Below are 16174 nucleotides of genomic sequence, written 5' to 3' on the forward strand. Positions count from 1 at the left end.
AATGTACATAATAACAAAGTCTCAAAACATAAAAGTATGGAATTTAAAAAATAGACAAGTTTATGACCAAAGTGGGATATTAGGGGAAAGAAAAAAAAACTAAGTTGGGGGAGGGGAACACACATATTATTTTTCAGATGGCTTTATTTTTTTACCCCCAAAGCAAGAGGGCATTTTTTCTCTTTTTTCCCCTTCTTTTCAGGGATTCATTTCTGTATACTTTTATGAGTCAATCAAGCTATATAAACTATATTTTTAATAACACATGATTGTGTATTATATACCAAATTACCCTACAGTATATGTAATTTTTACTTTACACATATATTTTCATTTACCTAAAAGAAATATATATATCTTAAAATAAAAGTTTAATTTATATTAAATTATTTAAATTTTCTCCAGTGTTCCCAAATTACATAAATGGGTAATTGCTATGCAAATTATTTTAATATCAAAGAAAAATCACAAGCGAGTGGTTACTTATGTTTATAACATTAAAATGCTGGTGTTAATATTAGCGTTTAATTTTTAAATGAATTTAGAATTAAAAAAAGGTCCATATAGTCAAAGTTATGGTTTTTCCAATAGTCATGTATGGATGTGAGAGTTGAACCATAAAGTAGGCTGAACACTGAAGAACTGATGCTTTCAAACTGTGGTGCTGGAGAAGACTCTTAAGAGTTCCCTCAGACAGCAAGGGGATCAAACCAGTCAATCCTGCAGGAAATCAACCCTGAATATTCATTGGAAGGACTGATGCTGAAGCTGAAGCTCCAATACTTTGGCCACCTGATGCGAAGAGCTGACTCATTTGAAAAGACCCTGATGCTGTCAAAGATTGAGGGCAGGAGGAGAAGGGGACGACAGAGGATGAGATGGTTGGATGGCATCACTGACTCGATGGACATGAGTTTGGGTAAACTCCGGGAGATGAAGGGAAGGACAGGGAAGCCTGGGGTACTGCAGTCCATGGGGTCCCAGAGTAGGACATGAATAAGTGAATGAACAACAACACAGAATCAAAAAATAAAGGTGGAACTGTACAGGTAGCAATCAAAAAACAAAAACATTATAGCAAATGTCATGTTAAGAAGTCCATTTCCAAAATATACATGCTATGCACTACAACTGGGAGGAAAGATTCCTTATGGAGGATATGTAAAAGAAAAATTTAAAAGACCAATAGAATGAACCACACTAAAACACATTATTTAAGGACATACAAAAGCAAGTCAATGAGTAGCAGAAGTTACTTGCAATACAGATAACTTACAAAGAACTTGCATCAAGAGTATAAAAAGAAAAAAAAAGAATATAAAAAGAACTCTATGTTAATGTTTTTCCAAAAAGGCAGATCAATATAAACTGGCAATAGAAGTGAATAGGCTCTTCAAAAAGAGAACATACAATGGTAAAGAAATATACAGAGAACTCAAACTCATTATAATCAGGGAAATGCAAACTGACACCACAAAGAGATGCTACTACACACCTAATATAATGACTAAAGTTAAAAAGTTGACAATATCTATGCTGGCAAAGATACTGATCAACTGGAACACACATATACTGCTGTTTTCCAAGTGCAAACTGGTAGCGTAAGTGGGTTGAATGGTGACCCCCTCAAAAGGTACGTCCATGTTGTATCCCTTAGAACCTGTGAAGGCAAGTTGATTTGGAAAAAGAGTCTGTGACTATAATGAAGTTAAAGATCTTGAGATCATTTCGGATTATCTACTAGGCCCTAAATCCAATGACATGAGTCCTTATAAGACAGCAGAGAAGACACAGACACAGAACAGAAGGCCATGTGAAGACAGGCAGAGACAGGATGAGAAAAAGAAGGGATCCTCCCCTATAGCCTTCAGAGGGATTTCAGCCTGCTGATACATTGACTTTAGACTTCTAACCTCCAGAATTACGAGCTAGTAAATGTCTCTGGTTGTAACCCACCAAATCTATGGTGATTTGTTATAGCAGCCCTAGGAAATGAATACAGGCAGTATCTAGTACAGTTGAACATACACATTCCTTGTGAATGATCAATTCTACTTCTATCCAAGAGACAATGAGGCATATATAAGACAAAAATATGAGAAGAATATTCATATTACCATTATTTGCAACAGTCCCAAAGAGAAAACCACTTAGCTATCCATCAAAAATAGGATGGAAAGATAACCTGTGATATATTCATTCGACTGAATAATATACCGTAATCAAAATGAAAAACTGCAGCTACACACAACATGGATTTATCTAATAAACTTATCCTGAACACAAGAAGGTAGCACAAAAGAATTTACTTTCATTTATATGAAGTTCAAAATAGGCAAAATTAAGCTACAATGTTAGAAGTCAAAATAGTACCCTGGCAAAGTGGGGATGGAATGGTTCTAACATACATAATGTTAGAACTTTGCACCGCAAAATAAGAAATCACAATTTCAAGCACATATGGAACATTTATAAAAACTGGCCACTTCAATGACAAAAGCAGCATTCTAAACAATAAATGGTGAGCTATACAATGTCATATTTATGGATGGTGATATTTAATAAAGTTGAGAAACAAACCTCAAATTTACTTATACGTTTATTAAAGTCCCAACCAAATTTGTGTTTTGGAATTTGATAGGCTGATCTTAAAATTCAAGTGAAAGACTAAAGGACCAAGAATACCCAAGAAAATTCTGAAGAACAACGAGATAGGTAGATTTGATGCTCTAGATATGTAAACTAGTGATTTTATAACTTCTATATTGCTACAGGAGTAGTAAATAGATCAAATAGAGGGCCCAGAGGAAGACTCAGGCCTGTAATAAAACTTGATGCACATCTCCTATGTCACTAATATCAGTGTGAAGGAGGACTATCGAAAGAGCTGACAAAAACAAAAACAAAAACATCCGTTTAACGTCCTTGGAGAGCTACCAAGTAGTGAAGAAATACAGGTCAGGATTTGGGGAGGGACAAGTCTGGAGGAATGAGCCCAGGTTTGGGGGCTACTTTCCCAAGGAGTTATTTGCTGATTCTGGAGATGGCAGCTGAGAGACTTCAAGGGATGAGGCTCAGTGAACCATGAGGGATCTCGCAGGCTATGCAGTAGGAGTGAGGGTATGTCCAACGCCCCTGCAGGCACTTCAGCTCAGGTCTACGGCCACCAAAAGCGCTAACACGACAATATCAAGGGTTGGCAAAGATGGGAAGCGACAGGAACTTTCAGGCATGGCTGGTGGGGCTGTAAATTGGTTCATTCACTTTGGAAAATACTTATATTTTCCAAATACTTTATATTATATTTATATTATACTTTATATTATATTTATAATACTTATCTACTAAAGTTGAAGATATGTATTCCCTAGGTGCCTTCAATTCTACTCCTACATAGATAGGCAACAGAAATGCAAACCAAGGTGCACAAAGAGACTTTTACAGGAATATTCACAGTAGCATGATTTGTAATATTCCCCTATTGGAAACACACAAAAAGTCTATGCTTAGTAGAATGGATAAACAATTTGTGGTATTTTTAGGCAACAGAGTACTATTTGGCAATGTATTGATGATGAATGAACTATATAAAATACACATACCTTACAAATGTAACACTGAACAAAAGAAGCCAGATATCAAAGTTTACACAAATAGCATTTCATCTGTATAAAGGTCAAAAAACACACTATTTGACTCCCTTTGTTTAAAAGTTAAACACTAGTAAAAACTGTGGTGTTCAGTGATACATACTAAAGCATTAAAACTAAAGAGAAAAGCTAAGACGACATGACAGAACAGTGGTTACCTGCTGGCGGAGAGGCAGGTGGTCTTGCAAAAAGCAATGGTCTATTTCTTGACAGGGGTGTTGGACACACAGATGCTTTGTGATAAACCAATATGCAGTACATTTTAAAAATCTGTGTACTTTTCTTTATATATATGTGTATCTTTCAATAATTAAAAAGGTAAGAAAACATCAGTGGATATGGATGATGGATATTATCATTCCATAAGTGATACTGGATCAACTGAACAGAAATATGGCAAGAGTATATCAAATCTTTACTTCCTATCACACACAAAAATCAACTAGAGGTGTATAAAAAACCTAGGAAAAGCAAAAATCTTTTAAATTTTACTAGAAAATATGGGATATATCATCATATTCTATGGGGTATAGTTAATTCCTATAACATGAAGTCTAAATACACAGCTTGTATTCATCATATTCTATGGGATAAATCATCATATTCTATGGGATAAAGTTAATTCCTGAAGAAAATACAATAATATGATCAGTAAAAGCCAAGAGTGAGTTGACCACATTATGATAAAAACTCTTCTCTAAGATAAAGTGAAAAGACAAACCACACATGGAGAATTTTACTGTATCACTGAAATAGTTTATAAAAACAAAGGTAAACAAAATCTACTTTACTGACCATTTTTGGTTTTATTCTTACATCAAGTTATGTATTTAGACTTCATGTTACTGGCCTGTCACAAACTTTGATGTTACAACACTGACTTACACTGAGATAAACTGGCTTTAGAAATTCTGATATTTGGTTTCCCGGAAGAGTGTTTTACAGATACAATTTACAACCTCCTGCAGCATCTCTGTACAAAGTTGCTGGAACAGTCACTTGGAGGGCTCTGTCCCAGGAGAAACTTTTTTTTTTAAATAGACAAAGTGAACCCTGTAACAGACTATGATTACTTCCTTTTATTGGTTACTAAGAGACACTTGACTAAATCTATGAACTACCACTGGAAAGCTACCTAATTGTGTGGTTTTATTTCAATTCTTAATCTCACTCTCCAATCCTTACTGTCTTTTCAACCAGATTTTTTAGGTGATTTATTTTATCCTACTGTGTGTATGTGATTATGTACACACACACAAGCAGATATACACACAGAGAGACGCATATAATATTAATATAAAGGAAAAATCTAATATATATTTTTAAAGTTTATAATTTCTGTTGATCAAAAGATATCATTAAGAGAATAAATGGCAAGCTACAGAGTAGAATAAGACGTTGGAAATACACATAACAAAAGGCTCAAACCCAAGAATATAAGCAACTTCCAAAATTAGTAAAAAAAAAAAAAAAAAAAGATAATTCAAAAGAAAAATGAACAAAGTTGGTAGACAGCAGAACTAAAGTTCCAATCTGATGCCTTATTTTATTTTACTTAAAAAAATTATCATTTTACTTATTTGTAATGCTATCACCTAGCAACAGTGACAATCACTGTTTACACTTTGGTCTTGGTAGAAAATCTTCTGTTTCCTTTCTTTTTTCAGGGGAAGGGGTGGATGCTAATAACCTTCTCTATATAATACTTACATATATATGCAATTTGTTGCGATTACAGAAATCAGATTATACCAAATACAGTATTTTACAATATTTTCCATTAAATTAATAAAAACCTATTTCAGAGGTTATACTAATACAGGTTGCATGTAAAGTCTTTAAAAGATCTGCAATATACATCCACACAGAAAGTATCCCTGTGTATCTACTTCCCCACACCCTTACCAGCACCAAGTTCAGGCCTCTGGTTCAGACTCATAAACGGTGATCAGAACACTTCCTCCTGGCTCCCTTCAAGCATTGAGAACAAAGAAATTAAGAAGGAGCAAAATAATAAGCAAACAGAGAATGAAAAGGGTGTGTGATGGCATTTAGAAAAGAAACAAGTGGCTGAAAGTGAACAAAGGAATGAGGAAATGGGAAAGGGGTTAATTTTTTTTTTTTTAAGTAGGACATCTTTCAGGGATATTCCTATTAATCAGGCCATGACTCAGAGATAACTATACTAATGACTGAGGAGCAAGATGTAGTTTCTGACTTCATAATTTGATTGAGAGTGGATAAAGGCAGGTTAGAACCAATCCCGCCAAGATTGGATACCTTAACTTTAGCTCTTACTTTTGGAGTTTGGGTTTCTTCTCCTCAATTTTTAGTCAGTTTCCTCCCCCCAGAGGAAAATTTTATCTGAGAAAAATTTCCAAACTTCACTTGGAGTTTTTAGAGCAGAACAAAGCATGTGCTTCACACTTTCAAAGAAAATGTTCAGGCTTTGGTTGCAGTTGAATAATTTCAAAATGGCTTTATTTAAAGACTTCATATAAATATGAAAAAATTTATAAAGAAATTTTTAATCTATAAAGAAAGCTGGGAGCAGAAGAATTGATGCTTTTGAACTGTGGTGTTGGAGAAGACTCTTGAGAGTCCCTTGGACTGCAAGGAGATCCAACCAGTCCATTCTAAAGGAGATCAGTCCTGGGTGTTCATTGGAAGTACTGATGCTGAGGCTGAGACTCCAATATTTTGGCCTCATTTGAAAAGACCCTGATGCTGGGAAAGATTGAGGGCAGGAGGAGAAGGGGACGACAGAGGATGAGATGGTTGGATGGCATCACCGACTCGATGGACATGAGTTTGGGTAGACTCTGGGAGTTGGTGATGGACAGGGAGGCCTGGTGTGCTGTGGTTCATGGGGTTGCAGAGAGTAGGACATGACTGAGTGAACTGAACTGAAAGACTTCACAGAGGAGAAATATCTGAAGGAAACGCACATTTTAGACTGTTTGAAGATAGTTTAAAATCACAAGAGCAATACAGAAACTGAATGATTGGTGAAGGATCTCTGGCTGATCTACTACGAGTATAACAAGAGCTTAGAGATGGAAAAGAGTGGTTTCAATGCCTTGCAGGGTCAGTATTTTCATTCTACCTCTGTGTTCCTGGCTACATGTTATAGCTCCTCTTGCTTTTTCTCTGAGCTCGTCCCTAACTTCTGGAAGACACTGTGAAGCAGGGGAAAGAAAGCTGGTCTAGAAGGGCAGGGGAATGGGACCCTGAATGATCTTGCCCATGGCCTTAATCTCTCCATTCTCAGCAAACCTGATCTTTGCACAGGAGGCCAGCCAGTGAGATCCAAATAAGTAATGGTTTAAACAAGTTTTGAACAGGCATTAAGTGCTAAGGTATTACAAATGTCTACGCTCTCCTTTTACGTTTTTTTTTTAATCAATTAAGCAACGCTAAGAATCACATTTGAAGAATAAATGTTTATGGGAACCAATATTGGGGAATCCATCTTGGTGCAAAGGAGGACCTGGGATATAGGAAACTATCTCAATATTTTAATAAAACTAAAACATAATTTATTGTGACCATTTCAAGAGGATTAATGTAATTTAGAAGCATACACACCCTGCTTATTTAACTTATATGCAGAGTACATCATGAGAAACACTGGGTTGGATGAAGCACAAGCTGGAATCAAGATTGCTGGGAGAAATATCAATAACCTCAGATATGCAGATGACACCACCATTATGGCAGAAAGTCAAGAACTAAAGAGCCTCTTGAAAGTGAAAGAGGAGAGTGAAGAAGTTGGCTTAAAGCTCAACATTCAGAAAATGAAGGTCATGGCATCCGGTCCCATCACTTCATGGCAAATAGGTGGGGAAACAGTGGAAATAGTGGCAGTCTTTATTTTTTTGGGCTCCAAGATCACTGCAGATGGTGATTGCAGCCATGAAATTAAAAGACGCTTACTCCTTCAAGAAAAGTTATGACCAACCTAGAGAGCATATTAAAAAGCAGAGACATTACTTTGCTAACAAAGGTCCATCTAGTCAAGGCTGAGATTTTTCCAGCAGTCACGTATGGATGTGAGAGTTGAACTATAAAGTAAGCTAAGCATCGAAGAATTGATGCGTTTGAACTGTGGTGTTGGAGAAGACTCTTGAGAGTCCCTTGGACTGCAAGGAGATCCAACCAGTCTATCCTAAAGGAGATCAGTCCTGGGTGTTCATTGGAAGGACTGATGTTGAAGCTGAAATTCCAGTACTTTGGCCACCTGATGCGAAGAGCTGACTCATTTGAAAAGACCCTGATGCTGGGAAAGATTGAGGGCAGGAGGAGAAGGGGACGACACAGGATGAGATGGTTGGATGGCATCACCGACTCGATGGACATGAGTTTGGGTAAACTCTGGGAGTTGGTGATGGACAGGGAGGCCTGGAGTGCTGTGGTCCATGGGGTCGCAAAGGGTCAGACACGACTGAGCGACTGAACTGAACTGAGAAGCATACACTCAAAAAAGAAGTGTTGGAGAAAAAGAGTCCGAGTTTTTGTGATTCTATAAAAAGCTTGGTCTGTTAAGACAGTCCCTGAGTGAGTATCTGAGAAACAACAACATATTAGTGCTCAGATATTCACATAACAGAGAACCACAAAAACAGGATTAAAAGATGGAGTTTGGATCCACACTGATGACCTGAACTATGTTATGCAAATGCTTTATTGTGTTTTCTGGACTTTCATGGACACTGAAATAATGTACATGTGAAAGGATTACAGCAGAACAGCTGGGTCCATGCTGGTATGCTCTCACAGGGAAACCACGACAGCAAAAGGAATATGGAAATCAACACAGCTCTACAACCCTGATTATGCTCACCCACTGTTTGACCACATATTTCCTTCTTCCAAGAAAAAAAATAAAGAAATTCATTCCCCAAACTCTTGGAAGACAGAATCTAGACAGACAAAAGCATATCTACATAAAAATTCTGAGGATGAATACATAAAGCTTTAAAATATTAAAAGCCAAAGCAATAACCTAAAATAAAATACATCCTTTAAGTGCTTTTGCTAGTGGTCTGCAATGCGTTTTCCACAGTTCCCCAAGATAAAAAGCAACTGTCAGCATCCATTCCCACTTTTTTCTCATGAATATATATCAAGGGAAGTACAACAAAGTCTGCTTTGGATTAGAGTTATGAACATCAGATTTCAAAAGAACACAATGTTTTAGGAGTTTATTCCAGCTTTGTCTCACCAAATACTAAAAATGTGGGGAAAGTAGAATTCTATAGTTCTGAGTTTTGTTAAAGATTTAAGAAAGTAGAGAGGCAATGACATTTTCATATATTATTCTAACTGGAATATAAAAAAGAATAATGGACTACATCCTGACATTTAAAAATACTTTTGATAGTGTTTCCCAATTACCAACAGTGATGACTATGGATAACATGGATGAAGAAATTAATGAGCAGTATTATTTTTTCTTATTATATTTAAGACTATCTCTAGTACTATCAATCAGACTTGACTTGATGTTTGAGAAAAGAACACCATAAAATTACAAGGTAGGCTTAAAAAGTATGCACAAGTGATTAGGGAGTCCTAATGAATAGTAATCGATTTATTATTTTAATTTGCAGCATAAGACATCACCACAGGAATCAAGAAACTGATGTATTTTTAGATGTACATACGTACCTATACATTGAATGGCAAGTTACTGTGGAAACTTTCATTCTGTGGAAACTTTAACTGGATTTATGTGTTAGAATTAGCTGATGAGTTGCAAGTTTTGAAGTGGTAAACTCATTAGCATTAAATCACAAAATATATTTCTTTATAAATATAATGCATTTATCTTATATAAAATATGTATTGGTAAACATTTGTTTTCCTCTAGCTATAGGTAAATAGTGGCAAAAGAAATTAAATTATGCATGCTTCTTATATTTTCTGTGTAGCTGAAAACATCTTAAAATTTTATTTCACTGGACAGCAAATTAAAGAAGAGAAATGACGACCTTTATAACTAAGGACTTTCTCTTCTCCTACTCTCTATACTGACAAAGGCATCTTTCTTTTTATGAGGTCCTTTAGGCCAGTGTCAATTTTTCCCCCCATTTCTGTATCTCTTTAGATACCCTGGTATCGAGCACATAGTAGAATGAGCCCTCGAAATATCTTTTGTCTTGATTCAACATTCAAATAAGTAAAAAATGTTGTCATGTTCTTCCAAAATATGTAATGTCTTTAAAATATTATATCCAAAGATTATGGAATAACAAACAGATATAAAAATAAAAATACATGTTGAGATATCATAGCTAAAATTCTGATGGCGACTGCTTAACTCAAAAGTGTGATAATTCTCATATATCTTATACTTTGCAGGCACTTTGTGTTGCAGAAGGCAAATGGTGATTAAACCTCATTATTAAAAAGAAGTCCCTTAAATAACAAGATATACATGAAAAAGAAAAAAGAACTTCTTTGGTTCAAAAGCCATATACTTGTAACCCAGGAAACATTTGAAATTTATGAATAGGTAACTTATCTCCATATGGGATATTTGTTCATCAACTTTTTATCAATCTTATATACAAAAGAAATGCTAAGGAGGACTGGGTCTGTATTTTAATGGAAATACTAACACCTGGAGGAAAATAAAATATTTAAAAGGACCAAGAAGCCAGAATTCTTGTGTACCCCCAAAATGTACAAAATAAGAAGTACATTTTAATATGCCAGATCTTATTTTAATCAGCCTTTGGGGATTTCTCACGTCCTTTTCTTTATTTTCTACCCTATTAGGATGATATTTAACATCTGCTATTGGCATGTCAGTCTGCAAACTCTGCCTCTAGCAGGAAAAGAATGATGTCTTCTCCATTTCCCCAATACACACACTGCACTCCAGATCAAAGTCACAGCTTTATATGCCCCTTAATTATTCCCCACAGTCAACTCTGACTCATGATGGTGCCTTTATCATCCTAAAAATCCTTATTTATACTTGTTAGAATTTCCTGCAATAGGGAGATGACAAGCCTGAATCAGCTCTCCAGACAGTCATATCAAGGATGCTTTTTCATTCACTCAGTGCTTTGAAGAGATAAAGTTATGCAATAGCCTCCAGAATTCTGGAAGAGCAGCGAGGCCACATCACCAGGACACTTCTTGGCTCCAGAACAAACTGATTTAGAGCCCAGCTGCAAAATCACTCACATTTGCCAAGAGAGATTTTGAGTATTCTTTGGGACCCACCCCTCACACAAACAATGATTCAAACAAAATGAAAACAAAACAAAACAGGCTGACTCACTCCAGCACTCTTAGCTCCATCCTGTAGGAAGAAGGCTATAGAATAGTGTGATGATTAGCCTAGGGATTTCCTGCTTATTTTCATTTTCAGAGCCTCTGTCTAGTGTAAAAAGTATCAAATAGGGTCTAATTAGACCTGAACACACAGACCTGCTCAAACATCTTATTGTTCTGAGTGGTACAACAGAGTTATTTGGGGTTATTTAAAAAATTCTCAAATCAGTACTCAAGAAAGCAATAAAGTCAGTTTACCCCAAGCCCTATCAGTTATTTGTATCAGATACTAAAAGGATAATCCATTGCCTGTTCACAGAACACTCACCTCATTGTCTGACTCCACGAGAACTTGATCGTATTCACTAAGCGCTACTAGAAACATGATAGAGGTGACGTTTTCAAAGCAGTGTATCCATTTTCTTCTCTCTGACCTCTGGCCCCCTACATCGACCATTCTGCAAGGTTAATAACATTCATATTAATAGCACATAAAGAAAAGCATCAATATAAATATAGCTTTACTTATAAACTTAAGAAATATACTTTCTGAAGAGAATGGTCACCAAAGTCAATTCAATTAATATTTATTGACCATCTACTAATTTTCTTTTACCCAAAATCAAAGTCAAGACGTTCCACATAATAAATCATTGCAGTTACTAAAAAATTACCTGGCATGTATGAAAATTATGACTTTGTAAAAAAAGAAAAAGAAAAGAAAGAAATCCTGTGCTAAGCCAAGCAAAGAGGGTGTTTTATTTGACCAGGCACAGAAGAGTCAGAAATAAAATGAGTTTTATTTGTGCTCAGCTCTAATGGCAAATACTGTCTTCAGTTTCTTTTCCTATAAAATGAGAATGAAGATCTTCATGTATTTCTCAAGGAAGCTAGAAATGTTATCCAGACGCTAAAAGTATTACCCAGAATGAATAGCAGTAGTGAAAGAGAAAGTAATAAATTTTCATTCTGTTTTCCTATGTGAATTTAGGCTAGGTTAATCAAAGGCATTTAAAAGATGTAAGATGCCATACATTTCAACATGAGTGTGTTAATATTCAAGTAAATGCAAACACAATCCCACTGATCTTCAAGCATTTGAGGCTGTTTTTTTCTTCCAATATTGACAATAATTTGTGCAATCATGCCAACAACACGGTGCAATAAGCCTTATGCACAAATCAACTTGCTATGCTGCTACAAGTCAGGAGTATAAAATTAAAATGCTGTAAGAAGCCACCATATGAATTATTTCAAGAATTTGTTTCTTACACATCAACTCTGTGCTAACTCATTGCTCAGGAACCAATATCAATTAACTTGAATGCTAATGTACACATGAAAATATCTAGCAGAACTTAATATTGAATCAAAGTTTCTTCAAACTGTTGACTAAAATGTGCACAATGTTTACAAGATAAATATTTTCAGAAAATGAGAGTTTTAGGTACAAAAGTTTGAGAGGTGGGTTCTGAAAGTGTGTGTTGAGACTGCAGTTGTTCTTGGTGTCTTCCTGGCTCTCAGCGTCAAACCTACATTAAGAAATCAAGGATGTTTCAGTGATTGTTTTGAGAAGTTTTCATGAAAGAGATATCTGAGGGGCAAAACAATGGATCCAGGGAGACCTATGAACTACAGACATCAAAACTAGATTCTTAGGTCTTTATAAATATTAAAATGCTGGCTCTTCTCTGGTGTTGAGTGCATAATATGTTCATTTATATGAAATCCTCATTCCCTGAAATCCTGTCATGCTAAGCTCTATGAGATGCTTTTGATTGTAGCAAGAAACTATTATTCTGTCATTACTTTTATTGAAGTACCAAAAAATGTCCTTTAAAAGCTAGTGCACAAAATGAAGGAAACAACCTCCCAAGATGGAATAGTGACATGGTTTCAGATTTCACTAATCATAAAGCAAAGAGGAGATGAAAATCTCCATGAAATGCTACATGTTTTCTGAAAATATTCTAGCAAGGTTAGAAGCAGATGGAAATGTGGTGTTTCAAATTAAAGATCTCTAAATGCTATGAACTCAAAACTTAATCCAGAATGCTGAAGATATAAGGAACCTTAGTGATCATTTAATGTAACCATTTTATTGATGAAAAAAATGATGCTCAGAAGTTCTTTCCAAAGTGTCACCCTCTTTATGGATATGTGTAACAGAGTAGTGTATGGCAGCCAGATGCCACCGCAGGTGCTGAGACTGATCAGAATAAAACACACAGTGTTTTGCAGGCAATGATGAAGGACCCGCTTATCAGAGTAACATGGCAGAGTTACCATAGAAGTTACATTAACTCCCACTTCACAACCCTGTGTTCTATGTAGCTGCCTTAAATGGGATGGGTTCTTCCAAGTAACTCAACTTTCTAGACCCAAAAACATATTCACACGGTTTCATTCCTCCATGTACCATGTGGCTTGTATTCTAACTAAAAGTACATCTGAGTGATTGTGTAATAAGAGGTTAAATGAAAGCAGTCTCATTTTTTCTCATCTTGAAAAAAATTAGACTACTTCTGCTGAAGACCCAGAAAGAATAGCAGTAGTGAAGGAGAAATTAATAAATTTTCATTCTATTTTCCTATGTAAATTTAGGCTAGGTTAATCAATGCAGTTTCTTTGAACTGCATTAAAACCATGTAGTTTTAAATTTTTAAAGCAACTTATTTTGATTTCACTGATTTCTAAGTGATTTAATCTGAAATAAGAAACCTGTTCATGCATTTTTCTTCTACTTCCTCTCTCAGGGACACATTACTTCATTTGTGTATCTAATGATAATAATTGGTATAAAGGTGTTATTGTTTTAAAATCTATACATGATTTCAATATATATTCGCCAACATGCTCTAGGTGTTTAAGAGCTCGGAAGTGGATTTTATGGACTCAGTTACTACCTGAAAATGACACTTTGTAAGTCGAAGGGGTATTCGATGATCCCTGTGGTGGGGACTCGAACTCTGAGCACATCTTGTTGCGTAGGCAGGTAGGCAGGGTCGGCAACGCGGTCCAAGTCATTAAGATAGCTGGAGGAGGGAAGATACAGTAAGAACATCAGTGACACCATCACACATGGCCTGCTGGTGGAGAAGGAAGGGAAACAATGCATCCTAAGAGAAAAGAAAGAGAAAATCACAAAGTGACAGATGCAGTCAACCTTCCGCAAGTCAGAGCAAGGTTGTCCATCTATGACGGTACGGTTCACAGTATTTCTCATTTCTTCTCTTACAATCAAACAGAACCCAGACCAAAAGTAAAGGGGGAGAAGAAAAGAATTAAATCAGTCTCCTGCCCTCTACTTGTTTAGCAGGTCTGGTGATTGAAGTTTTAAGCAAATAGCTTTTGAATTATTTACACAAATGTTATTTGTATAAATAAACAGATAACAGAGTGACACATAAGGTCAGGATGCATTTTTTTTTTTTTTTGCTTTTTTACAGAACACCAGAGTCCTTTCCTGGAATGTATTTCCTTATAAGACAAGAGTATACCATGGCCTCAACTCTATCCAAAGTTTGAGTCATTCACAATTAATGTGAAGCCACAAGATTTCTAGCTACTGAGGCATCAATATCTAAGGCCAGATATTCCCAGTGTATAGAATCATCACACCTAAACTTTAAATTTATCTGCTTATATAACACTTCTCCATTAAAAAAAAAAAAGCTTTTTCACTGTGAAATAATTTTAGGCTCACAAGCAGCTGCAAAAATATTACAGAGAATTCTCCTGTGCCCTTATTTAATTTCCCCCAAAACATCTTATGTGACCATAGTACATTATCAAAACCAGGAATCTGACATTGATCCAATAATATTAACTAAACTACAGACGTTATTTAGATTTCGTCAATTTTTACACACACACACACATTTTTGGAGGGTATATACAACTATGAAATTTTATTTCACATAAAGATCTGTGCAGTCACCACGACAATCAGGATACAGAATTGTTCTGCTATCAGAAAAACTTCTTTGTGTTACTTATCCCAATTCTAACCCCTGGCAACCACACATATGTTCTCTATCAGTAGAGTTTTGTCATTTCAAAAATGTTATATTTTATTCTCTAAAATTACAAAAATATTTGCAACTGTGAGAATCACATAATTGGTGAGAAATCACATAACTGATGAGAAACAGGTAAATATAACTGTTCTACATGGTATTCTCATGATTTCAAAGAGACCCTATATTCCCTTTGGCCCTGAAACGGATGGAGCACAGATAAGATTTCAAAACATGCAACTACAAAGGATATACAGAAAGTAACTAACATGTGAATAAGATTTAAAGAAAAGGTAGAACCATTATAGACACGAAAGAGACTATATCCTCAGTACCTTTATGCCCATGAACGAGACAGAGTGAGTTCTGAGACACAGAACAGGGAATGTCTGGTGTGAGGCATAACTTAGCAAGAGCAGGAATACTCAGTTGACATGACCTATCCAGGATAAAGACTTTGTCTCACCCTCAGTTATTCCTTACTACCTAAACGAGTGCCTGGCAAATAGTACTTCGTGATTATTTGCGGATTGGATGGATGATTTCCTATGCTGAGAGTTAGTTTTAACATTATTCAAATATCCTTCTTACTAGTGGTGTTTCCATATCAATGATACAGTTAAATTTGAAACTGAGTAGTGAAAAAAATACCATATTAAGTCTCTAAGATTCATGGGATCCTAAAACACTAGAGCTAGGTCTGGCTTTAACAAAGAAATAAATTACCACCTTTTTGCAGCTGTATCAATTCTTTAAGACAAAAAAGTATTAGTCTAGAAATTTTTAATACAAAACAACTAATGAGTATTCTAGTGGCCTTACCTCAAACACATCAATGATGCTCTAGCTGGCAATTAGCTCTCTGCTGACTGATAGGAACCAGCCTGATACTTTTAATTATTACAAAAGTAGCTAGGGGACAAAAGGAGGGAGAGGCTGGGAGAATACGAGCTTGAGAGGCAGGAAAGAAGTCTAAAAATGGACTGGACTCCAAATTTGAGGCAATTTCTTGGCACACTCTTGGAGGTGCCTGATGGGGTTAATGAGTCAATGTTCTGGGAGGTGGCCTGTATCTCATTCTACAGATAAACCAGCTCATCACTCCATAAATGTAAATATAACTGGTTACTCTGTATAATGGAGTATTCTGATTTACCAGGCACTAATTTGAAAAACTTGAAATGAACATACATTTTGAAATCTGCAAGATCATCATTT

The 16174-nt window shown here is 35.8% G+C and overlaps 1 protein-coding gene across 1 annotated transcript in view; it reads right to left on the bottom strand.

Moving 5' to 3' along the window:
- GNAQ (G protein subunit alpha q) overlaps positions 1-16174 on the bottom strand; it is a 313040-nt gene that overhangs the window by 68260 nt on the left and 228606 nt on the right. The window contains exons 4-5 of the mRNA XM_027549519.1: positions 13844-13972; positions 11266-11395 (exon numbers count right to left, since the gene is read on the bottom strand). Of these exons, the coding sequence (XP_027405320.1) occupies positions 11266-11395; positions 13844-13972 (259 nt within the window). The remainder of the gene's footprint in view (positions 1-11265; positions 11396-13843; positions 13973-16174) is intronic.

This window comes from Bos indicus x Bos taurus, chromosome 8, assembly GCF_003369695.1.
Source record: "Bos indicus x Bos taurus breed Angus x Brahman F1 hybrid chromosome 8, Bos_hybrid_MaternalHap_v2.0, whole genome shotgun sequence".
NCBI classification, from domain to species: Eukaryota; Metazoa; Chordata; class Mammalia; order Artiodactyla; family Bovidae; genus Bos; species Bos indicus x Bos taurus.